This window comes from Ornithorhynchus anatinus, chromosome 18 (genome assembly GCF_004115215.2).
Source record: "Ornithorhynchus anatinus isolate Pmale09 chromosome 18, mOrnAna1.pri.v4, whole genome shotgun sequence".
Classification (NCBI taxonomy): domain Eukaryota; kingdom Metazoa; phylum Chordata; class Mammalia; order Monotremata; family Ornithorhynchidae; genus Ornithorhynchus; species Ornithorhynchus anatinus.
Window position 1 is genome coordinate 18,576,670 of NC_041745.1, and position 24,873 is coordinate 18,601,542.

General features: G+C 49.2%; 1 protein-coding gene across 2 annotated transcripts in view; it reads right to left on the reverse strand.

Moving 5' to 3' along the window:
• Positions 1–862: 862 nt before the first annotated feature.
• Positions 863–24,873, reverse strand: part of RNF24 (ring finger protein 24) — an 83,719-nt gene continuing 59,708 nt past the window's right edge. The window contains exons 6-8 of one of the 2 annotated variants that reach the window (XM_029046440.1): positions 19,925–19,966; positions 7,714–7,793; positions 863–6,788 (exon numbers count right to left, since the gene is read on the reverse strand). In XM_029046440.1, the coding sequence (XP_028902273.1) occupies positions 6,650–6,788; positions 7,714–7,793; positions 19,925–19,966 (261 nt within the window). In that variant the 3' untranslated portion in view covers positions 863–6,649. The remainder of the gene's footprint in view (positions 6,789–7,713; positions 7,794–19,924; positions 19,967–24,873) is intronic. The other variant, XM_029046443.1, reaches the window with a different exon arrangement.

A 24,873-nucleotide genomic window follows, 5' to 3' on the forward strand; every position in this document is an offset into this window, starting at 1 on the left:
CTGTGGACAATCGTGCAGCGGGCTTTCGAGGGAGGCAAAAGGCTTCACTCCTAAGGTACGGCCTCCCAAGGGGTCAGACTTGCCCCGCACTGGAGGTGGGAAGGGTGGCACGGCTCCTCTGCTCCTTCTGCAGGATCGGTGAGAGTTGGCATCTAGAATAACACCGGGGACCACCGATGGGGGGGTCTGGCATTCCACGTCCCTAAAGCGATGTTTGGCAAAAGCCAAAAAGGGCCGGTCAAAGGCCGAGAGGAAACCTCCGCAACTTCCTTCTACGCTCCCGAGCCAGAAGGCAGGGTCCCCGCTCACTGCGTCTGGCCAGACACTCGAGAAGTGGGTTCCGGGGGCTCCACAGGCCCTCAGGTGGGTTGTAAGCTTCCCTGTGGGATCCAGAAAGACACCCGGCCCATCATTTAAAAGCAAGGAGTCCGGGGGTTCAATCTTTATAATTCCAAAGCAGATCCAGGCATTTGTGATTGCAAGTAAAACGAGAAACACTGCAAACCAAGGGGGCGATTAACCACGATGGGGACTTTGCTTTCTTCTTCGACAGTGAAACACAGGAATTGCAGCTGCAAGGAGAGGGGGAAAGAAGCTCCCGACAAGCTACTTGAAAGCATCAAGCTCAAGACTCTGCTGCAATGCACCCTTGAGGAGCTAAATCTTCTCGGTCCCGTGATCTTTTCTCTAAGTAGGATTTTATCCAGTGCTGGGAAATCCTGGGAGGCGAGAGAGGAGAAGGCCCCAGATCCTCCCCACAATCCTCAGCTCCCGGGGAGGTGGTGATGGGGTATGTGGGGAAGGAGCACGACTGACAGGAAAGAGCCTGGGCCTAGGAGTCGGAGGATTGAGGCGCCACCTGCCATTTTCAAAATCTGCATTTATTGACATTTCAAGTTAATCGACATGCAAACTTCTTTCTTTTTAAAGAACGAGTGTGCTTAGCAAAAGATGCATTAGAATTTTAAAATAGCAATTAAATATACAAAAATATAGCTTACAAAAAACAGCCACGGTTTTAAAAAATATTCTGCTGCAGACTTCTTAGTGTACAAATGTGTCTATGAAACAGAGGTTCAGGGTTTCATAGACCTTCTGGAGGGTGTGTGTGTGTGTAAAAGAGATGTACACAAAGGCTACTGAAAGAGCCTAGTGGGTGGAACCACAAAATTACCATTACCCTCTGACCTGTCTCAAGACACAGCCCCAGGAGCTACTGGAAATTCCCCATTTTTGGGGGGAGGGTGGCGAGGGGTGGGAGAGATGGGAAGAAGCCTGCTACTGGCCACCAGAGGATGGGAAAACCCGCAGGACACCTTTCTTTTGTGCAAGAGCCATATCTGGGAAGCTGCGAGGAGCAGGGAGGAAGACGGAAAGGAAGAGGGGGAGTCTCCGGGTCTGGGGAACTCTGGGTCCCCACATCTGCCATCAGGCCCCATCTAGCCCAAATCTTTCTTGCTCCCACTGGCACGGGTTTTCTACTGACCTCGGTCACTGGGCAGGAGAGGTGGGGCGAGGAGAAAGCGCCCCTCCAACCCACGGGGCCTTGGTGGCTGGGGAAAGGAGGGCAGGACGGCTCCATTCTTGCCCGGCTTTGCCAGGGAAGCATCCAAAGCGGTCTGTTCCCGGGCCAGGCAGGTTTCAAACACTGACTGAAACGTTTCTCTTTCCCCACATCCACTTCAAATCCACCCGCCCAGTAAATTCCACCCCCAGACCCAGAGTGATCCTGCCCCGGCGTCCGGCCTTTCCGACTGGAACTCTCCCTCCCGGTGGATTTGGGACTCAGCACTGCCCGTTCTGGATTCCAGCCTGGGGTCTTCCCACCCTTCGGGCCTGTGGTCCCCACTGGGTCCTCGCCTTCCCTTCAAAATCCACCCCTCAACTCCCTGCCCTCGACCCGAGAGAAGCTCGTCTCACGCTTCAGTGTCCCAGGGGGCTTGGAGGATGACGCAAGGGATGGTGGGGCGGGGGTACCTCGAGGTAAAGTCTGGCCCAGCCCGTACAGAGACCCCAATCTGCCACTGCCGCTCCCTCCGAGGCCCGATAGAGCCCGTGTCCCCGCTCTCCTCCCCAAGTCCCACTGTTCGGCCGGTCGCCCCCTTGGCCCGACCCAACCGCTCGGCACCCGATTCCATTTGTTCCTCAGGGAGGATCCAGACACCTCTGCCTTCAGGACTCGGATACTACAGATGGCCCACCCAGCAAAGACAAGTGGCCGGCTCCCGGAGCACTCTTTCTCCACTCCTTCATTCTCTCCTGGCCCCTCACTCTATTCCCACCTGGACTCGCCTGGCTCTTCCCGGGGAGACCGAGAGAACGGCTCTAGCCATCTACTGCGACCGTCTGACAAGGCTTTCTCTAAGTAAGGGCAGTTCAAGGATTGGGTCAGTCAGGTTTGAAGGCTCTCCGGCTGATTCCCCGTGGTCAGGCACTTAGTCAAATCCAGGGCATCTGTGGGAAGGGAGGGAGGTTTCTCATCTGCCCAGAAGCCAAGGGGGGGGGGCCACTATTTGCCACCACGCGCCGCTACGCAGTGTCAGGGGAACATGTTCCCGGGGGAGTCGGCCCAGATCTCGGCACGGTCATGGGGGTGCCGCGGCAGGAGGGGGACACGGGGCACGCAAGCCTGTTCCTGCGTGAGGTCCGTTTTCCCCAGTCTGAGACGCTTGGGACCGATCTGCGCCCCCTGGGGTCCTCTTGGCGGTGACCTCCTGGGCTCCCAGGCCCCAGGCTGATCAGCAGGCAGGGCTGGCCGCTCGGTTCCCAGCCAAGAACGGACCCAAGGTAGACCGGCGGAAGGTGGGAAAGGAGACCGGGAGACCATTAGCTCCGGCTGGCAAAAGAGGAAACGGGGCCAGGAGTCCGCCGGCACCAACAGAGGCCGCCAACTGGGGTCCACACGGGCCTCGTGGGCAGCCCTGCCCTCAGCAGGTGGTGAGCGGGCTCAAGTCCCCAGCAGAGCCCTCTGTGGACTTTCGCTGCCAGCCGGGGGCCCATCGCCATCAGGGCGGGCAGGCCAACCCAGGGGGTGATCAGAAAGCCAGCGGGGGATGGCAACAGCTCATCAGACCCGGAGTTCAGTCCCAGGGCGGTACCGTGGCCCAACAGGAGAGGGAAAAGCCCAAACCTGGCCTGCCCCCCCCCACCTGCTCAAAACCCCGTGCCGCAGGAGCCGGGAAGGCCCAGTTCGGGGAAGAAAACTCAGGAAGGGGGCCTGAAGGAAGGGCAGGGGATTTGGGTCTAAATGAGAGTGCCTGCCAGCTCAAACTCCTCTTGGTGTGCTTTCCCTCAATCCTGGAGGGTTTAACATCTTACTGCCGCGTTCTCTCCGGGCCCTTCCACAGGGACGGTTAGACGGTAGCGGGGACTCTGACCGGCTGGGAACCGGACTTGCCCAATTATTTCCCAGCACATAAATAATAGCCAATGCTACTGCGCAGCGCCAGCTGCCCTAAGCTAGAGACCTAAAGGAGGGATATGGCTTGGAAGAACACTGTGTGGGAGTGAGGGCCACGGCACAGCAGCACAGATTCCGGTTTGCTTCCTCGGGGCGGCCACCTGGCTCAGCTTCACTATCCTCAGAGAGAGGGAGCTGCCTCTGAATTAGCAAGTGACAGGGTGGTCCCGAAAGGCTTGAACGGTCAGGGAGAGAGGTCACCTCTCGGGGGCGGGGGGCTCAAAACAACAGTCCTGAGGGGGAGGAACGGAGCGGGAACGAGCACAGGGGCCCTGTTTCGGGCAAGAAGAGGCGGCGTTTTTATCCCGAATGAGCCTGATCACCGTGGCCTGCCACGGCTGCCAGACCCGCCTACCGGCTCTGGCCTCATCCCGGGCAGAAGAACGCTGGGAGGAGGCAAAGAGAACTCCGTTCACAACCTACGTCAGCAGCATCTCAGAAGGGAATCAAACGGTGGCGGGGGAGTTGCCGGAGCGGGAGCTTCCGACAAAGAGCACAAGTATCTAGGGCAGAATTCTGGGCCGGGAGGCCCGGAGCACGTGACCAGGTGCCGTCCCACGGGAACGCTCGGCCCACCAACGGAAATAACTCACCCGCCGGCCTACGATGCTGCCTGTTGACGGTGCGGGTGCTTGGGTATTTCTCTAGAAAGAGAGCCCGTTTCTAAGCATCGTGTGGGCTGGTGAACCCGATCCTGGCCCAAGCTAATGATCGGCAAGGAGGACGTAAGCAAGTCCGAGCTACGTCCTGCAAACCCTGGGTGCTGCTGCTGCCCTTTCGGACTCAGCCGTGGGCATGGAATCTGGGTGTGGGGTTTCAAGGTCAGTCGGTGAGGCCAATGGGGGGGTCAGGAGAGCAGCCACCCGCGAGCCGATGTGAAAGGAAAACCCCTCCACCACAGGACCCGAGGAATGCCATGGGGATGCCTGAGAGGGAGGGACAGTAGCGAGGCTGAAAGAACTGCACCACCATGGGCTCCAGGGCCCAGAGGAAGACAGGATACTAAGACCAAAGAAATTCCAACCACCTGGATGTGCCGGCAGTTATCCGCTAACAGCTCTGCACATTCGCTGGGTGAGTCCGGGGCCAGGCCTACCTCCCGATGGCTGAAAAGTGTTCCCTGTCGACTTGCGGCAGTTATAGTGCAAGCACATATTTGTTCATTTCCCTAAACTTAATGACGACACGCTGGAAAGGACAGGTCATCCCTTCTACTCTTGGGTTAAGGACTGAGCGGAGGGCAGAAAGACTAAAGCCAGACTCGCATGAAAACACACACACCCCCACAAACACACCACCCCCCGACCCACCCCGACCGCCCCCAGCAATACCCATGTCACATCATTCCCCTGGTAAGGAAACAGTTCAGCTGACAATATAACAATCAGGCCACACATGGGGAACCGCTGAACCTCACAAACCGTAACTCCAACTCTCCTTTGACTCACACTGCCTGATACTCTTCACTTTCCCCTACATCTAGGTTATTCTCAGCACCTGCATCAGAGCACTGTCACCTCCCCACATTCCCATCAGCTGCGGTGAAAAAAAATCCAGCCCAAGGACTATAGCTTCCCAGAGTAACAAACTCTCCCTGCTCTCTCTCGATCTCACGTGACCTTGGCTCAGCGGTCCCAACACGAGGAGAGGCTTTAGGGATAAAACGGTCAAAATGAGCAGAACAGCAGCTAATGAAGGATGTGAGCATTCCCTGATTGAGATTGAGGCCGATGGGGCGGTCACTAGGTCGGCCCAGGGGCTCAAGACACCAATACACTCTGAATAGTCAATTCTTCGACTATTCAGGAATCGCAACGGAGAAAGTTGCTTTCAGTCATTCCTCGGGTCAGAGAGAGCAGCATCCCTTCCCCTCCTATACATACACTCTCGTTAATCCAAAGTACTCCTACTTTCAGATATAAACGTGGCTACCTCACCCTCCATGGTTGACCCCTCCAAACTTTTCTTCTTTATCCTACAGGAAGAATCTCCAGGATCCCTTCGAGAGGTTGAATAACAGTGCCTTGAAACTAAGAGGGAACTTTACAGCTAGCGGTCTGGGATCAGGAGTGAGAGATGACGGGGCCAAAACTGGATCCCTGGAAGGAATGTACACATTCTGGGAGGAGGGAGAGGAGGAGGAGACAAAGGGGGAAGAAGAAGAGGGAAAAAAGAGACAAAAGAAGAGTTCCCCACACCAAGTCAGCTCAGCTGAGTCTTGAGTACAGGGTTCTTTTTAAGAATGCTAATACCCCAGCCCGGATGCGGTGACCGTCACCTGCCCCTCGGTGCATCCCTGGGGGTGGAAACGAGCAGCTCTACTTGGTCATTTTCTTGGAAAGGCCGCTGGTGCCTTACTGAGCTGGCGGAAGGCCGCTGCCAATGCCTTTGGCAGCCCTCCTACGGTGGAGGGGGACAGAGGGGGCTGGTGGGCATCCAACGGCCCTTGCCCGGGCCACTCCTGGATGTCGGTCGGGCTTCCGCTCCACCGAATGGGCACTGGAGGCGCTGGGGGCTTCATGCGAGGGTGCTTACCTCTGCCCAGCCTCTCCCCACCCTGCCCCCCAAGGAGCTGCCGACTGTTTCAGTGAAAATCACAGGATTCTAGGAAAAGCCTCATCAACGGAACGGAATGTCCAAGAGCCTCGGCACTCGTCACCATGTCACCATCCACCGGCAAACCAGTAAGCTCGGGTCCCGGGCCGGCCCTGAGAACCGGGGTTTCCCGGGGGCCACCAAGGTAGGCACGGGCTGCAGGGGAACTTCACCTGACAACTAGGGGCGTGGGTGAGGGATCCTGAAAGACTAATCTCGCTATTCCCTTCCGGAATCCTCAGCCCCGGCGCCTTCCCTGCTCGGCCATGATTTCAGCTCCCCGGAGGAACGAGGGTGATCCGGGAGAGCACCAGGTGAAAGGTGGGGAACCCCAGCGGGGCCCGCGGAAACCTAGGGCACCTGATCGATCCGCCACCCCTCACGCAGGCACTGGTAGGGGTGTTCAGATTGCCGGGAAATCCAGATCTCAAGGCTCCAAGCTCCCTGTGGGAGTCGGGGGGAGTGCTTCATGAGACAAAAGGAATGATGCCCAGAGCGCCGAGGTGGTCGGCGGCCGAGCCGGAGAGTCGCGCTGCCCTGCGAAGATCCATTCGGGGAGCGGGTGTAGCCGAAGTGCCCGTTCCTTGCGGAGAGCTATACGATGTTCTCCGCTCCGGGCAGGGGGCCCTGCGGGGGCCCATGGTCCTGTTTACTGTGCAGCTGGGCCAACTGCAGGACTGGCATGTTGCAAAGAGGGCACACTTTGCGAACTTCCAACCACTTAATGAGGCACCTGGAGGGAGAACAACAGAGTGGAAGAGGGACACAGGGTGGGGGGCGGGGAAGAGGTGTCAGATACTGATAACGCAGGTTTCCTACCGCCCCTATCAGGAACCCCCCTGCCTCTCTTCCACACTTGTCTCCTGGTACAAGGTCGGCACTTTGCCTCCCTCACGCTCAGGGGTCACTAGTCCATAGAAACAATGAACTGGGGGCAAGAGCCGAAAGGATCCTTTTCCTTCTCCAGTGTAACTGACTCAGCATCATCCTGCTCATCATCCAACACAGGGTCTTCCAACTGTTCTCAGCCTCCTGCGGGGAGGACATAGCCCCTCCGAGGTCACAGTTACTGGCCCAGCTACACTAACTTGCTGTGGGCAGGGAATGGGTCTGTTTACCATTGTATTGGATTTTCCCAAGGCTTTGAACAGTGCTCTGCGTACAATAATCGCTCAATAAATAGGATTGAATGAATGAATGCTCTCTAAGTCAGCTTGGGGCCCAGGACACTGATATGCTCAGAAAACTCCCGGGAATTCTCTTGTATCCCCTGGTTTGGCATCCCTCCCAATTTTGAAAGATGCTCTTCAGAGGCAAGGTTTTGTGTAGCCTGGGTTTTTAACATCCCCATATCGCTCAGGTTAGAAAAGAATGCCGAGCCCATCTTCCCAGCGTATCTCCCTCGCTCGGCCTTTTAAATCCTGCCTAGTGTGACGGTCCTGCCAGGAGCAGCCAGGTGTTGAGGGCGTCGATTAAGTGCAGCTCGAAAGAGGAATACCAGCTCTAGAAGGCCGATGCCTACATCCTTCTGAATGTGGGCGAAAGCTAGGAATCCACTGGGGTCAATGATGGCCAGAGGCCCTGGCTGACCAAACTCTAACGGTCTTCTGTGACCCAAACTCACGAGCCCTGCCCTCCTTAAATAACTCAGGACTTACTTCCTGTGGAAGGCATGTTTACACGGACAGATCCCCAGCTCATCTTTGGGCTTGAATTCTTCCAGGCAGACGGCACAGATCTGAAAGACAAACGTTGAAATGCGGAGTTAGTCATCCCTGCAGCTGGGCCCACTCCTCCGCCCATGCTCCTAGCAGAGCCGGGTGCTAGTTTAGCAGGAAATCTTCGGAAGGTTCACCCCGTTGGTCTTGGTAGCTCATCTCAGACTTCAAAGAAGAGTTGTTTCTTAATAAACCATCAGAAATGCTCTGTGTTTGGAACCCGGCCCCTGGGGCAGTCTGTCTCCATCGAAGTGTGGTTGGGATTGACCTACTCTTCCATAGCCAGGCTTTCACTGGGAGATGGGAAGCACTGGGAGAAGATGAAAAGTAGTGATTAACTTTGTTCCAGTTCTCTCAGAACCCTGCTTTGGAATAACTCCGAATGAGTGCCAGGTGTCAAAATGATTTCCTCGGAAGGACCCTTTACTCAACCCAAAGCTGTTTCAGACTCTGGTTTGAATTCCCCGGTCATCTTTCCACCTGAGATCAAATGAGAGATGAAAGGATGTTTATTGGCTTATTGCTTAGGCCTTAGGAGAAGCAGCATAACGTAGTGGAGAGAGCACGGGCCTGGAAGTTAGAGGATCTAGGGTCTAATCCTGGCTCTGTCATTTTCTTGCTGGGCCACCTTGGGCCTGTCACTTCACTTCTCTGGGCCTTAGTTTCCTCTTCTGTAAAATGGAGACTCAATACCTGTTCTCCCTCCCTCTTATACTACAAACCCAGGGTGGGACAAAGGCTGTGTCTGACCTGATTTTCTTCTATCCCAGAGCTCTGTAGTGCTTGGCACATAAGTACCTAACAAACCCCAATTCATTCATTCATTCATTCAATAGTATTTATTGAGCGCTATGTGCAGAGCACTGTACTAAGTGCTTGGAACGTACAGTTCGGCAACGGACAGAGACAATCCCTGCCCAATGACAGGCTCGCAGTCTAAAGGGTCGAATTATTTGTCCGTGAGCTAAGTGAGAAGCAGGCAATAAAAATACCTTGCACTTGTACAGGATTAGCATTATTTTCCAAAGTATTTTCAAATCACTTTTTTCGCAGTTTATACTCACAACATCCCTCTGTGGTATGTGCCCATCATCTCCCTTTTACACATGAGGAAACTGAGGCCCGGAGAGGTGCGGCACCTCAACCAATGTCACACAGAAGTCTAGTGGCAGAGCTGGGATCAGAACCCAGGTTTCTTGACTTTGAGGTCCTCTTTCCAGTAGATGAGATGCCACCCTGGACTGAGTCATCCTGGATGAATCACTTAGCTCTTATTTTTAGAGAGAAGAAGAGGAGGTGAGCAGCTGAAAACGGAAGAAGGAGAAAACTAAGAGGAAAGGGGAGGTACATAAGATTTCGGGACTAGGAAAGGGCAGAAAGGAATCAAGAATGAAGAGGACCAGAAGCTGAGACTGGGTGAAGCAGAAACCCAGTCGATCAGTCATATTTTTTGAGTCCTTACTGTGTGCAGGACACTCTACTAAGCCCTTGGGTGAGTACAACACAACAACATAACAATGTAACAGGTTCCCTGCCCACAAAAACCTCAGTCTAGAGGGAAGATTTCTAAATATATTACAGATATGTACATAAGTGCTATGGGGGAGGGGTGGATGGTGAATAAAGGGAGCAAGTCGGGGCAACAAATAAGGGAGGGGGAAAAGAGGAAATGAGGACTCAGTGTCAGGAAAGGCTTCTTGGAGGAGACGTACCTTCAATAAAGCTTTGAAGGTGGGGAGAGGCATTGTCTGTCGGATATGAAAAGGGAGGGCGTTCCAGGCCAGAGGCAGGATGTAGGCGAGAGGTTGGCAGGCGAGACAGACACTAGCGAGGTACAGTGAGCAGGCTGGAATTAGAGGAGTGAAGCGTGTGGGTGGGTTTCAGTTAGTGGGAGGGTAGTGAGGTGAGATAGGAGGGGGCAAGGTAATTGAATGCTTTAAGGTGGATGGTGAGGCATTTCTGTATGATGCGGAGGTGGATGGGCAACTACTGGAGGTTCTTGAGGAGTGGGGAAAGATGGCCTGAACGGTTCTGTAGAAAACTGACCTGGCAGCAGAGTGAAGTGTGTACTGGAGTGGGGAGAGGCAGGAAGCAGGGAGGTCAGCAAGGAGGCTGATACAGTAATCAAGGCAGGATAGGATAAGTGGATTAATGTGGTAGGTTGTGGATGGAGAAGAAAGGTTGGACTTTAGCGATGTTGTGAAGATTGAAGCAACAAGATTTAGTGTTCAATTGAATATGCAGCTTGAATGAGATAGAGTCAAGATTAGGAGCTTGTGAGACAGAAAGGATGGGGGTGCCGTCTGCAGTGATGGGAAAGTCAGGGGAGGACAGGGTTTGGGTGGGAAGATAAAATGTTTTAGACATATTAAATTTAAGGTGACAGGCAGGACATTCAAGTAGAGATGTCTTGAAGGCAGGAGAAAATGCAAGACTGCAGAGAGGGAGGGAGATCAGGGCTGGAGATGTTGACTTGGGAATCATCCACTTTGAGGTGGTAGTTGAAGCCATGGGAGCGAATGGGTTCTCCAAAGGAGTGGGGGTAAATGGAGAATAGAAGGGGACCCAGAACTGAACCTTGAGGGGTGCCCCACAGTTACAGGGTGGGTGGCAGAGGAGGAGCCAGCGAAAGAGTCTAACAATGAGTGGCCAAAGAGATAAGAGGAGAACCGGGAGAGGACAGTATCAGTGAAGCCCAAGCCTGCGCTCTTTCCACAAAGCCACGCCGCTTCATTGGAGTGTGCAGGCTGGGCTATAGAATAATAATGATTTAAGGAGAGAAGGGAGGTGTGGTAGGAGGGGGCAAGGTGACGGAGAGCTTCGAAGCCAAGAGTGAGGTGTTTTCGCTCAATCCGGAGGCTGGAGAGCGTTTACAGGAGAAGGGGATGGTCGACAGTGTTGAAGGCAGCTGAGAGATTGAGGAGGATTAAGGTGGAGTGGAAGTCACTGGATTTGGCAAGGACACCTGACCGCCAAGCACCTCCTACAGTGCTCAACAAGTTCTCTCCCTCTTCCTTATCCTTGCTCTTCTCCCATTACACTCCAGCTCACACTCTCCGTTCCCCTCAAGCTACCCTGCTCACTGTGCTTCACAAAGCAGCCACACACTAAAGAACTATGAAAATTCCAAATAGGAAATTTTGGGGTGTTCCCCCAACTGACATGATCCCTTTGGTTCTCAAGCCGAGTCCTTGGTTTTATTCCAGAGAGCAACTGTTGCCCCCAACAATGGACTGCTGAATTTGCACATGTCAACTTTCCACTACAGATTATCAGGAGGCTTCAAAACTGGGGGCTATCAGTAATCAGGGTGGAAAACACTTCGCGCAGGTGCCGAGGCAGCAGAAGCCCAGGCTATTTTTAAGGCTGCATTTCGATTTAGATTCAGAGCCTCTTCTGGAAGAGGACTGTTCACGCCCCTCGGGCATGGGCTGTGACTCTCCTTTCTGCTGCTTGCACTATGCGATGTGGAAACTTTGTAAACAACAGATCAGCTTGTAGTAAAATGCTATTTCTAACTACTGGGGTGTCTCACTTTGGCAATGCCCCCTCCTGCTTTCTTTGCTTGTTTTCATTTGTCATTTAAAAAGAGCATACACAGAAATGATGTCCGATTAAAGGGAAAAATCCAGCTGGGGCAGAGCTGGCCATTATTAGGAGCCAGGAGGCTTCGGCAGGCCAGAGGAAGAGGCGGGCTGGATTGAGCTGCTAACAGTCAAGGCAGGTGGGAAGAGGAGGGTGCAAGAAACGGTAAGAGCCAGAGAAGCAAAGACTTGCCAACACTGGGTGACTCTGAAGTCCTGACAACTAAAGGCTATTAGAGTCTCTCCGTCTTTCTCAGAATGGGATTATCAACTCGGCTGCTCTGGCAAATCCCAACCAGGGTAATTACATTCTGGCCCTGTGACTGGACTCCTGTAGTTTTAAACAACAGGGCCCATTCTTCCCTTAGAATACCCAACAGCTGCCTAGGTTGGGGCTAGTGTATACCCAACAGCTGCTCAGTTCAGTACCAGGGAAGGGTTTCATCTTTTGTTTTTTGCATCTGAAACGGAATTGTATTCTTCACAGACTACTTGGAAACTGAATGCTCCTATGAATGGAATGATAGAATAATAAAGTACCGCACAGAAATGCGGTAGCATGGGACAGAGGAGGTGGCGGTATTTAAATCCTTGGATTTTACTGCAAGCTTCTGGCCCCCTTTCACATGATCTGAGGTTCTCCTTCCAGGCTGATTTCCCCAGTGACAAAGAGATGATAACTGCATTTACCCTTATTCTTCTTCCTCTGCAACACTGTGGGCTTTAGAAATAGGCTGCTTTTAAAGGTGGTTGACATTTCTATTCTTTCCACTTGTGTCTATCACAACAAAGCTATTTATGTTACTCATTCCCAGTGGAATACTACCTCAATGAGCTGGATTATGCACGCTGATCTCTATTTTACTGAGAAGGTAACATGAGCGCTCAAGACCTCAGACAGACACAGACAGTTGTGGAGCTTCAGCTAAGAGTTTACCCACCCACCCGGTATTTGGTCCCAAGATTCAGATCTCTCACAGCAGAAAAAGTGGTTCCCAGTGGACCCTTCGATAAATCAGTCAGTGCTTTCCACGTGCAGAGCACTAAACACTTGGGAGAGTACCAAACAGCAGAATTAGCAGTCACGTTCCCGGCCCCTAATGATATGAATAATTTATAATATCTAATTTAAAGATGTACATAACTGTTGTGGGGTTGGACCAAATATCAGATGTCCAAAGGTCACAGATCTAAGCGCGCAGACAATGCAGAAGGGAGAGAGTCGGGGGAAAAGGGGCTTAATCGGGGAAGGCCTCTTGTAGGTGATATGACGCTCCATCCTCTGATCTGCTTGCTGGCTTTTTGGCTGATCTGAGATGGCTTTTTACTACCCGCAGCACCATCCGGCCATTTCTACTCTCCAGTGATCTTAGTTTACATTTGCCTAATTTGCTCCCCAGCTGGTGGTCAATCTAAGGCTCAGAAGCACGCAGTTTGCACCTTGGGTAAACAACTTGCTAAACTTAATGTCCCTAGCGCTTCCCAAGTGAGGCAGGCAGACAGGCTTCGAGATGTCTTCTAAGAGCGGAAGACAATGGAACTGTAATTGGTAGATCAGGGCCATTAGGAGGAAGAAGCTCAATGTAATATGTTCGACAAGCAGAGTTTAAAGGCTGGGGGGGAAAGCCGGTAGCTGCTGCTTGCTGTTATCTGAAAGGATGGCAGAGACAGTCCAGGCGGAATGGGGATTCATTCATTCACTCATTCAGTCAATCGTCTTTATTGAGCGCTTACTGTGTGCAGAATACTGTACTAAGCGCTTGGAAAGTACAATTCAGCCACAAATAGAGACAATCCCTGCCCACAATGGGCTCACAGTCTAGAAGCGGGGAGACAGGCATGAATAGCAACAGTATAAATAGAATTTATAGATATATACACATTAATAAAAACAGAATTATAATTAAAAATATGTACATATATACACTAGTGCTGTGGGACGGGGAGGGGGGTAGGGCAAAGGGAGCGAGTCGGGGCGATGGGGAGGGGAGGGGGAGCAGAGGAAGGGGAGGTTTAGACTGGGAAGACCTTCTGGAGGAGATGAGCTTTCAACTAGGGCTTTGAAGGGGGGAAGTGTGCTAGTTTGGCAGATTTGAGGAGGGAGGGCATTCCAGGTCAGAGGTAGGACGTGGGCCAGGGTTCGACGGCAGGACAGGCGAGAATGAGGCACAGTGAGAAGGTTAGCACCAGAGAAACAGAGTGTGCAGGCTGAGCTGTAGAATAATAATAATAATTATGGTATTTGTTAAGCGCTTACTCTGTGCCAAGCACCGTGCTAAGCACTGGGGTAGTAGATACAAGGTAATCGGGTTGTCCCATGAGGGCTCACAGTCTTTATCCCCATTTTACAGATGAGGTAACCGAGGCCTAGAAAAGTGAAGTCACTTGCCCAAGGTCACAAAACAGACAAGTGGCGAAGCCTGGATTAGAACCCAGGTCCTCTGCCTCCCAAGCCTGGGCTCTTTCCACTAAGCCATGCTGCTTCTCTGGAGTGTGCAGGCTGGTTTGTAGAATAATAATAATAGAAGGAGAGAAGGGAAGTGAGGTAGGAGGGGGCAAGGTGATGGAGAGCTTTGAAGCCAATAGTGAGGTGTTTTGGCTTGATCCGGAGGTTGACAGGCAACGACTGGAGATTTTTGAGGAGGGGGGTGACGAGCCCAGACAGTTTCTGCAGAAAGATAATCCGGGCAGCAGAATGAAGTATGGACTGAAGTGGGGAGAGACAGGAGGCTGGAAGATCAGAAAGGATGCCCGCACTGGTTTCAGCCCATATATGGCTGCTCACTGTTATCCGAAAGAACGACCGAGACAGCCTGGGCAGAAGGAGACCTTGTAACCGGGGACGCTTGTGTTGGTCTTAAGCCCGTCCTCGGACTGTATACTGATTGGGTACTGATTGTGGTAGGAAATTCTCAATGCCCCTGGATTGAGGGTTTAAATAGTGTCAGATCTCACTGCCCATGGGTTGAGGGCTTAACAGAAGCAGGATCCATTGTGTTTGATGATTTTCTGAATGTTAATAAATGATTTTTATTTTTTTTACTGTGATACTGAATATCGTGGTTTATTCCATCAGTAAAGCTGAGTCACTTACCTCCCCATCCCTAATTGACTCTTTTGGGACGTAAGAGGCTCTCATCTTCCGTAACCAGTTGTGAGTGCTGAGGCTAAATACTCATTCAAGGTTTACTAGGAGAATGTTTATGATCTTCCTGCTATCCAAATTTTTTTTTTTTTGGCAAGGCTAAATGACCATTCCTTTTCCTGTTCAATAGTCCTGAGGTTTCTATTGGCACCCACACTATAAAGCAAGTGGGACAGAACATTCCTCCCCTCACTTCAGGTAAGACCCAGAGCTGTCATGTTCACAAAAGTACATATCGGGATGACTCGGCCTCAATCAGGTCCCTGTACTTCCAATCCAAACTTCCCCATCTTAGCAATTCCGTTCGCTCCAAATGGCTTCACTGATACGATGAAAGCCTGCGTGTGAGGCCGGTGTCAACACAGTAAGGCCGTCCAAGGAAGTGGCTTCTGCAGCCTGTCTCAGAGCTTTCCGTTCTCATTTTAGACATGGATACCGCTCAATCTTCTGTCCAAGCATGCAATCCTCTCTTGAAATGTTGCAAGACCTGCTGCCCCTCCCCCCGCCTCTCTCTCTCTCTCTCTCCCCCAGTAAAAGGCAAAGACTTTTAGTGCTGAAAGTTAAGCACCGGGCCCGATGTGAAACCCTGATTGAGGTTTTGGGCTCTGATCTGTCTTCTGCTCGTACTTTTGGACAAGTCCCTTGTTAGCTCTCATTCCGCTTATCTGTATCCCGAATGAGAAGGATGACTACTGCTTTGTTGAGGTACTGGCTTTAACGATTTGTTAGTGGTTGTCAGGCCCCGGGAGTGGTTACCCTAGATGACTCTTAAAATAAAGAGTGTGTGGAATGACCAGATGAAGAGTGAGGAGCAAGCATGGCACCTTCCTTAATGGCACGTGCTGAAGGGGCCCCAAGCCCAAAGACATCATGTTAAGTAAAGAATGTTGGGATTCCAAGTTCCTAGGCTTTCTCACAAACTAGCTGTTGAATGCAACTGGGCATTTTTAATTTGGCCTTTTCGTACCTCTTTCTGGAGAGATCGCGTCCCAAAATACAGCTTTACTCTCTAGTATTCCACTGATACATTACTGACAAAGTTCACTGAGCCATACCAATCATCTTCTTCCTCTTTTTTAAAATTAGAGAACACATCTTGTTTGGGGGAGGCATCATCGGTCACATGTGTTGTGGGTATCCATTTATCTGAGAATGACTGGTTTCACATTTTTCACTTCATTTCTAACACATGCAAAAAATCTCACCATCATTGGGGACGGGCCCTCTCCGCCCCCTCCGGGGGAAGGGATGGGAGGGTATATCTCTCTCCCCAGCCCCAACTTGTAAAAATCAATCTGTTTGCCTTATGGGTTTTACAGGAGAAATTGTCTTCCGAGAACCAGGAAGCAGTCAATTTCTTGCTCCAATGGATAAGGGCTGCAGAAAATTGGAAACAGCTGAGGAAATACCCTCAGACTTGACTCGGTAAGACTTGATCTGCGATCTCAAATAATAGCAGAAAGTACAGAGTAAATCAATATGGATGGAGAAACTGATTTATCTCAATGGTCCCAAGACATTCCAACAAACACTACGTCTATAAATCAGAACTGAGCACCACAAAGCTTTATAAAATAGCCAGGACCTGCAATGGGGAATAAAACGGATTTTTCCAGTACTCACTGAAGAACCCTTGACCATGCACAAAACGTTTTAGGTAAAATAAGGATTTGTGATGCACTCTTAAAGTGACTTGCCCAAGCAGACAAGCTGCAGAGCCGGGATTAGAACCCATGACCTTTCAGGCCATGCTCTATCCACTCTGCCATGCTGCTTCTCTAGGAAAGTTAGCAGAGGCATGTAGAGTGCCGACCGACTGTAATCACTGCTTAATGTCAATGCAAGGTAAAAGCAGCCATGAAGTTCAGTTATTCTGCACACAATATTAGCGGTCAATAAATATGGCCTCCCCCTCTCCCGTCCCACCCCCTCAGCACTGTACTCGTCCACTCGACTGTATATATCTTTATCACCCTATTTATTTTGTTTAATGAGATGTACATCACCCTGATTCTATTTAGTTGCCACTGTTTTTGTGAGATGCTCTCCCCTTGACTCTATTTATTGCCATTGTTCTTGTCTGCCCGTCTCTCCCGATTAGACTGTAAGCCCGTCAAAGGGCAGGGACTGTCTCTATCTGTTGCCAACTTGTACATTCCAAGTGCTTAGTATAGTGTTCTGCACATAGTAAGCGCTCAATAAATCCCATTGAATGAATGAATGATGTTGTTGATGATGTTGTCTTGTTTGTGTTTTGTTCTCTTTCGCTTTGCTGTCTCTCCTGTTTAGACTGTGAGCCTGTCATTGGGCAGGGATTGTCTCTGTTGCCGAACTGTACATTCCAAGCGATTAGTACAGTGCTCTGCACATAGTAAGCACTCAATAAATGCTATGAATTGAAGTGGTTGGCTGCCCACCCACTCCTTATCCCTAAACACAGCTCAGATAAGTGTATTCCCACCTGGCTGAGGAGAGAGGGGTCGAATCCTCTGGCACTGAGGTGGCTACGCCCCACCCTTAACAAGATGGTGCAGGCCATCTGCTTTGGTCAAAGAGAGGAAATGGCATTTGTTAAGTGCTTACTATGTGCAAAGCACTGTTCTAAGTGCTGAAGAGGATACAGGGTGATCACATTGTCCCACAGGGGCCTCATAGTCTGAATCCCCATTTTCCAGATGAGGGAACTGAGGTCCAAAGTCACACAGCTGACAAGCATCTGAGCCGGGATTTGAAGCCATCACCTCTGACTCTCAAGCCCGGGCTCTTTCCACTAAGCCACGCTGCTTCTCCAGAGTGAGCAACCCCACACCCACATAGCAACCCCAACCCCACATGTACATATTTTTAAATTGTATATGATAAAGTACTTATTTATTCATATTAATGACTGTCTCTCCCTCTAGACTACAAGCTCCTTATGGACAGGTAATGTGTCTGCTAATTCTGTTGTACCATACTCCCCCAGGCACTTAATATAGTACTCTGCACATAGTAAGCACTCAGTAATTACGATTGATTGATTGAGGGCTTGAAACAGAATGGGTGACCTGGAAACATCAGGGCAATTCACATCTCCTGAAGCAGCAGCAGCAGCAGAACTAGGTTTCACCAACCCACTGACAGATCTATTTTATTATTTCGCCGTGTCTCACTGTGTGGCTTTTCCAGGAACTCAGAGTTGCAGCCTAAAGAACAGTTTTCTATTTCTGGTATCTCTACAAGAAGTACCCTGCCCATTCCCCATTCTCCCTCAAGCCACAGAGGGCCGATCTGGCAATTTGGGCCATCCCAAACCCACTACTGACCTATTCCGCTCAGCCTGGTGACTCCTGAATATGGGGAATGGGTGGCTGGAAAGAGCGAGGTGGTTTAGGAAGTGGATGACCAAAAAAAGTTAAATGATTTCCCAGGCTGGCTTAAGGGATAGGATCCGTGTCTAATTTTCACCTGTGCACTCTTTCCCCAGTGCTCAGTACAGTATGAGAAGCAGCACGGCCCAGTGGAAAGAGCCCGGGCTTGGGAGTCAGAGGTCATGGCTTCAAATCCTGGCTCAGCCACTTGTCAGCTATGTGACTTTGGGCAAGTCCCTTAACTTCTCTGTGCCTCAGTTACTCCATTGGTAATATGGAGATTAAGGCTGTGAGCCCCACGTGGGGCAACCTGATCACCTTTTATCTAGCCCAGCACTTAGAACAGTGCTTTGCACATAGTAAGCACAACAAATACCAATATTATTATTATTACTGTTCTGCACACAGTTAGGGCTTAATACTCTTACCTCTAGGTCAGGGGGAATCACTTTTTCAGAGCAAGACAATATTTAAATATCATTTTTTCAAGTATCATACTGGCTGTTTTAAAAACTCAAAATACTCTTTTGCCTAAATCTGGTGGAGAATAGTTGACATGCACACGCACCAGGCAGATGAATGGAGAGAAAAGCACCTCATCAAGCAAGAAACAGAGCAGGAAACAGTAGAGGTGTCTGACACCATTTTTCAACCTGGGAGAAGCAGCATGGCATAGTGGACAGAGTACAGGCCTGGGAGTCAGAGGTCATGGGTTCTAATCCTGGCTCCGCCACTTGTCTGCTGTGTGACCTCACACAAGTCACTTCTCTGGGCCTCAGTTACCTCATCTGTAAAATGAGGATCGAGACTGTGAGCCCCACATGGGCTGGGTCCAACCTGATTTGCCTGTATCCATCCCAGCGATTAGTACAGTGCCTGGCACATAGTAGGCGCTTAACCAATACCATGATAATAATAATAATAGCCCACACAGTGATTGGGGGAAAACCTCAGAGTGGCTAGAACCAGCAAAAAAGGATTCAGGGTGAATCAACAGATCAAGCCATTTTTACTGGGCCCACAGAGAGCATAGGACTATATGTACTATCCTAAAGTAAAACAAGAAAAACAGTTTGGTGTTGGTTGGTTCCTCACCAAAAATGAGAAGAGTGGGGAAGAGAGGATAAATTAGAGCTTCGGGGTGCAGGGTGGCCTCTAAAAACACACTGGGGGGCAGCTGGGGTTCCTCGTTCCAGGTTCAAGTGATGCGTGATAGTGGTGCTCATGCTATCCCTGGCTAGATGAAATTCAAATTGATGTCATAAGAGGTGGGAGCGGCCAGAGGGCTAATTCAAACAGAAAAGATGGCATCAAATCAGGACAGCCAATTCCCAAATCAATGTTACTGTAAACAGGACTTCGATTCCCAAGCAATCATGCTATCCAACATAGCCAATTTATACGCCTGCAATTATAATGTAGAATTTCGCTGCGATCACTGAGAGCCAACCAAAAGCACTGTCTTCTCCTGTGTCCTGTCAAGAGAGGATGCTAATTCTGTTGAACTGTAATCTCTTAAGTACAGTGCTCTGCACAAAGTAAGCACTCAATAAATACGATTGATTGAATAGAGGATGCCACTCTGCCTCTGGGGAGGTTTAAAAGTTTTTTGATTTTTTTTTTTTTTTAAATAAGCCAGACACGGGATCAACGCTCAAGGACACACTGGATATTCATTCATTCAATTCATTCAATCAGATTTCAGCTAAAACATCAATGCTATAATAGTTCTTTGTGAAAATGAAATTAATCTTGGCAAATTTAGAGACTGCCATATAACTAGTATGTAAAATCAAGGACTTGGGGCAAATATGTAAAAATAAAAATTAATCACAAGTAATAAAAAACATTAACTCAGGTAAAAATGAAATGGGACTTGGAGCCTGTACCCATGTGTTTTTGTTTCCTTTTCAATTCTGAAGTGACACTCAGTCAGGTCTCTTGCACCATTCAACCAAAAAGTCAAGTGTTAGAACCTACTCTCCTGTTTCAATACTCCCAGAAAATGGTTCCATTTGACTTCAGAAAAAAGTGATTTGAGCGTAACCACTAGGACGCCAAACGATACTTACTTCATGCAAATTCAGTTCTTTTACTTTTTCTTTTAGAATAACCTGCAAGACAGAAGCACATATTAAAACCTATGTTCTTGGAATAGCTAACTATTACAGCCTAGGCTACTTGCAACCTTGAAAATTTTTCCTTAAATTTAACGAGCAGAATCTTCTATTTTTTTGCTTGTTTAGAAAAAAGAAGGGTGGACCCATAGACCAATTAAAACCATTTCCCTAAATTTGAGCCGACAACCCCTACTGCACCACTCTCAACTCAAAGCCACATTTGGGAAATGTGTGAAAATGACATCAGTTTCTCCTCTACCTCAGGCAGCAGCTGGCATGTTTTAGTTACAGTTTAAATTACTAACAAAATAATGACGGTGACAAGGTCACTATTTATGGGACATTTCTGGAAACCACACTGGCTCTCTGAACAAACCTTTCTTTTATGACAGTGTATGAGGGAGCAGGAACACACTGTTTAGGTGCCCATGTTAAGTCAGAAAAGAATGAGGCCTAATGAAAAGAGCAGGGGGCTGGGCTTTAGAGGATTTGGACTCTATTCCAGCTTGGCCATTTGCCTGCTGGTGACCTTGGGAAAGTCCCTTAACGACTCTGGGTTTGGTTTCTTTATCTGTCAGATGGGCATTCCTTTAGACATTCCTCTCGACTGTAAGCTTGTTGAGGGCAGGGCATGTATCTACCAACTGTATCGAACTTCTACTCTCCGTGGTGCTTTGCACATAGTGAGCATTCAGTAAATATGATTGACTGACGGATCGGATGCATGTCTGACAGGGGGACAGGTACTGCGTCTGACTTGATTATCACCTAGTAAGCTTAGTACTTCAATACTTAGTACTTAGCTTAGTAGGCATAGTAGCTTGCTTAGCACCTAGTAAGTGCTCAACAATTATTACTATTATTATTAATGACAAAAATATACAACTGAAGCTTAGGAACACGGGTCTAAAAATCAGATTTTCATTTTCTCCTCAAAAAAAAAAAAAAGAGCGAAATGAAGATAAATCAGCCCAAACACTAGTGACCTTGGAAATTTACCAGCACCACTGTGCTTAGCCTATAAAATTCTCTATAGAAAAAAAAAGAATTATTTCCTGCTCTTGCTTTGGTTGGCCCTACTAAAGTTTCACTTTCTGATTCACTGCATCACTTGGTTTCACTTTCGGGTTCGTCACCACAGTAATGCAGTGTTGAGCTTCCAACACTACTATGCCTTAAACTATCCCTCTAAAGCAAGTCAAAGGAAATAGTTTTCTAGAAGGGTGTGGGAAGACCACAGACCCCATGCTGGGTGAAGGCGGGGTCACTTCACTCTACACTGCGTGCCTGCCCAGCTAGCACATCACTGACTGATAGGCTTCATTTTTGCTTACCCGGGAGGCTCATGAATCCGCCTCTTGGAATTACACCGTTCCTAAGTCTTCTCGGCTTGAGAGCACCACTCCTGTCCCTGACTGGCTCTTTCCACAGGCTCCTAGCAGTTCACTTCTTTGCTGAATTGCTCAAGGTTGCGCTTCATGTTAGTCAGTCCGCCATTTCGGCTTGCGTTGACTCCATCTGGCAGCTGCTTGGGTCTCCTGCTGTGGCCCATTTTCCACACACTCCTCCCCTTCACCTCCCCACCAGTTAAAAAGCATTTACGATGAGCACTCATCCAGAACACAGAGCACACATTCTAGAACCTCTCTGTTGGTGATCCGGCCTGGGCTTCGGTATTAATGCTGGTTCGCTTGGTAATGCGGGTGAAACGGCTACGGATGTCACAATATGACCCTCATGTCTAACTGCTATCTAAGGGGTTTGGACGCTGTTATAGTTTTGAGAGTCTTCATTTTGGTATGAAGCTTGGTGTCCCAACTGTCAATCTTTCAAAGGACACACTGTACTTACTAGTTCACGTCACTCATCTCTCATTCAACCCACGTATTCAATCTGTCAGCAGATCCTGTTGGTTTTTATCTTTGCATCACTAAAATCCATCCTTTCCTCTCCCCACCATCACATCTCCTTTAAGAGGCCTTCCACGACCAAGCTCTCATTTCCCCTAGTCACCCTCCCTACTGCATTGCCTAAGCAATTGGCTCTGTATCTTTTAAGCACTGGATATTCACCCTAATCTCAGCCCCACTGCACTTTAGTGCCGATCGCTCTACTCTTCCATTTCCCCTTCCTGTAACCTATTTCAATACTCGTTTCCCCCGCTAGACTCTAAGCTCTTGGTAGGAAGGGAGTGTGTCTTCCAACTCCAATGTATTGTATTCTCCCGAGTGCTTAGTACAATGCTCTGTATAAAGTAAGCAGTCAACTGATTGACTGGTTAACTGATCGATCTGGTTTTCTATTTCTTTATCTCTCTGGGCATCCTTGGATAGTGCTACGCTTAGGTATTAGCATTTGGCAAGAGCATTCGGAGCTTTCTTGGGGGGCAAAGCCTAACTTCCCACTGGAGGGGCCTGAGGAAAAATAACCTTATCCATTTTCAAGGCTATTGTCAGCCTTGTCGGTTCTTTACTGACTCTGTGCTTTGGAGGTGCACCAAGACGGACAGATATCCGATCAGGAATCCCTTTGCAGTTGTCAGCTCACACTGCAGCTCTCTGTTGAAGCTGGTGAGTACAGCGGGTTCTCAATTGTTGAAGACTGCCTGTACAGGTTGGTTTACGGCTGCTCCATGCTTATCCACATTCTTTCGGCTGACCACCTCGTGGCCTTTGGACAGCTAATCATCCCCCACGCTAAGGGACGAGGGAGGTTTAAAATTCAATGGTTCCTTCCCCTAAATACCAGTTCTAAAGGAACTGGAGGAGGATGGGGTTCCACAAGTATTTTAATATTACTTGGGTTTTCACTGAAAGCTCTTCTCAAGGATCCCTGGCCTAAATCAGCGAGTTCTACTTCATATGTGTGAATGTCACCGAGGACAGTCTGCGTGTGACAACAGCTTGTACAGACGGGGTCCCACTGTTAACAGTGCCATCTTTGGAGGGCAGACCGCTGTTGTTAGAACTGGTGGGGACTTGACAGACAGACCTGGTTTGGGGTCGTTGATCTTCCTTGTTGGAGAGCCAAGAAGAATGAGTCTGGGAATCCGGCAGAGTCAGTTAAATGTGTTAATTGCCTGCTGCCTCCAGGGATCTCCCACCCGTGGCAGGTTCCGGTCCTCTCTGACTTTCTTTTTTTCTCTCCCTTCTTTTCTGCCACTCTTCAAGATTCCTTTCAAGTGTACCTATCAGCCATTTAATGGCTGGGATGTTGCTTAGTATAATGCTTTGCACACAGTGAGTGCTCAATAAATACGACTAAATGAACGAAGGCTGCTGTTGTAAAATAAGGTGAAGGACAGAACAAATGAAAGCTAAAAAAATAGGGAGAGAGAGAGAGGGGTGTGTGTATGTCTGTGAGAGAGAGGGGGAAAGAGAGAGAGATGGTCAGTGGGTAGGTGGGAACGGCTGAGACTCAGTGTGCAGTTGCCCCTTTTTTTCTTACCCTTCTCTGTGAAACTACAGTATAGAAAGATCCTCAGTTAAACTACAGCTTCAGAGAAGAAAATACCAGAACTGAAAAATACCATATCTTTGGGAAGCATCTCTGAAGAAACCCTTCGTTGTGACAGTTATAAATACCAAGAATCTAAGACAAGTTAGTGATAATGTAATGAGGAAATGTCAAAAATCAAATGAAAGTAATTAATTTTCTGCAAGAGCCCTGGGAAACAGGCACACCTGTATCTGCCCCTCTCTGCCCATCTGCCAATATCCATCAGTCTTGCTCACCGAGGACTCATGAGGAAACAAGAGGCAGACACTGAAGAATTTGGGGAAAGGGGAATAAAGTAATGAAAAAAATCAGCTTTCAACAATGAAAGTTTCACTTATCAGAAAACAGGAAGGTCCATAAAGAAAGACATGAAGTACGGAGTACCCTGCATGAGATTCCTCAGATAAATGAGACAGGTTTTTCAAATGAAATTGGAAGCAGGAAGCCAGCTAGGGGACCATGGCAGAGTGGCTCAGTGGAAAGAGCACGGGCTTGGGAGTCAGAGGTCATAGGTTTGAATCCCAGCTCTGCCACTTTTCAGCTGTGTGACTGTGGGCAAGTCACTTAACTTCTCTGTGCCTCAGTTACCTCCTCTGTAAAATGGGGATTAAGACTGAGCCTCATGTGGGACCATATGATTAACCTGTATCTACCCCAGCACTTAGAACAGTGCTCTCCACATAGTAAGCGCTTAACAAATACTAACATCATTATTATTATTATATCAGGCACACTTAGGGATGGACAGAAGATAGCCAGGTGACTCCATGAATTTTGGCCAAGATTCTAAGGTGGTTCCTCTTCCTAAAATGCTTTTCCAAATTAATAATAATGATTGAGTGTCAACTTTGGGCAGAGCCCTGTACTAAGCATTTGGGGGCTAGGGGGATGCAAGAGAATTAGGAGATAGGATCCTCCCTGCCCCCCGTCCAAGGAGCTTGGCAGGTATATTGGATTGTGTGGCAAGCAGGTAAAAGATGCTAGATCAAGTTGTGGTTGTGGGACACATCCAGGATATTTTAAACCCAAATGATACAAGAAACACCAGGACCATCTGGCTGTAGAGAAGCAGTGTGGCCCTAGTGGAAAGAGCAAGGGTCTGGGAGTCCCCTGTGTGACCTTAGGCAAGTCTCTTAACTTCTCTGTGCCTCAGTTCCCTCATCTGTAAAATGGGGATCAAGACTGTGAGCCCCATGTGGCACTGGGACTATGTCCAACCTTGTATCTACCCCGGTGCTTAGAACAGTGCTTGGCATATAGTAAATGCTTAACAAATACCACAATTATAATTATTATTATTGTTATTATTATTACATCATCCACTTGCAAGTTAAGAAAGTTGGAGGGGAAGTTGTGGAACTGCTGGAAGAATGGATAGCCTACTGTTAAAAATAGCCCCAGTG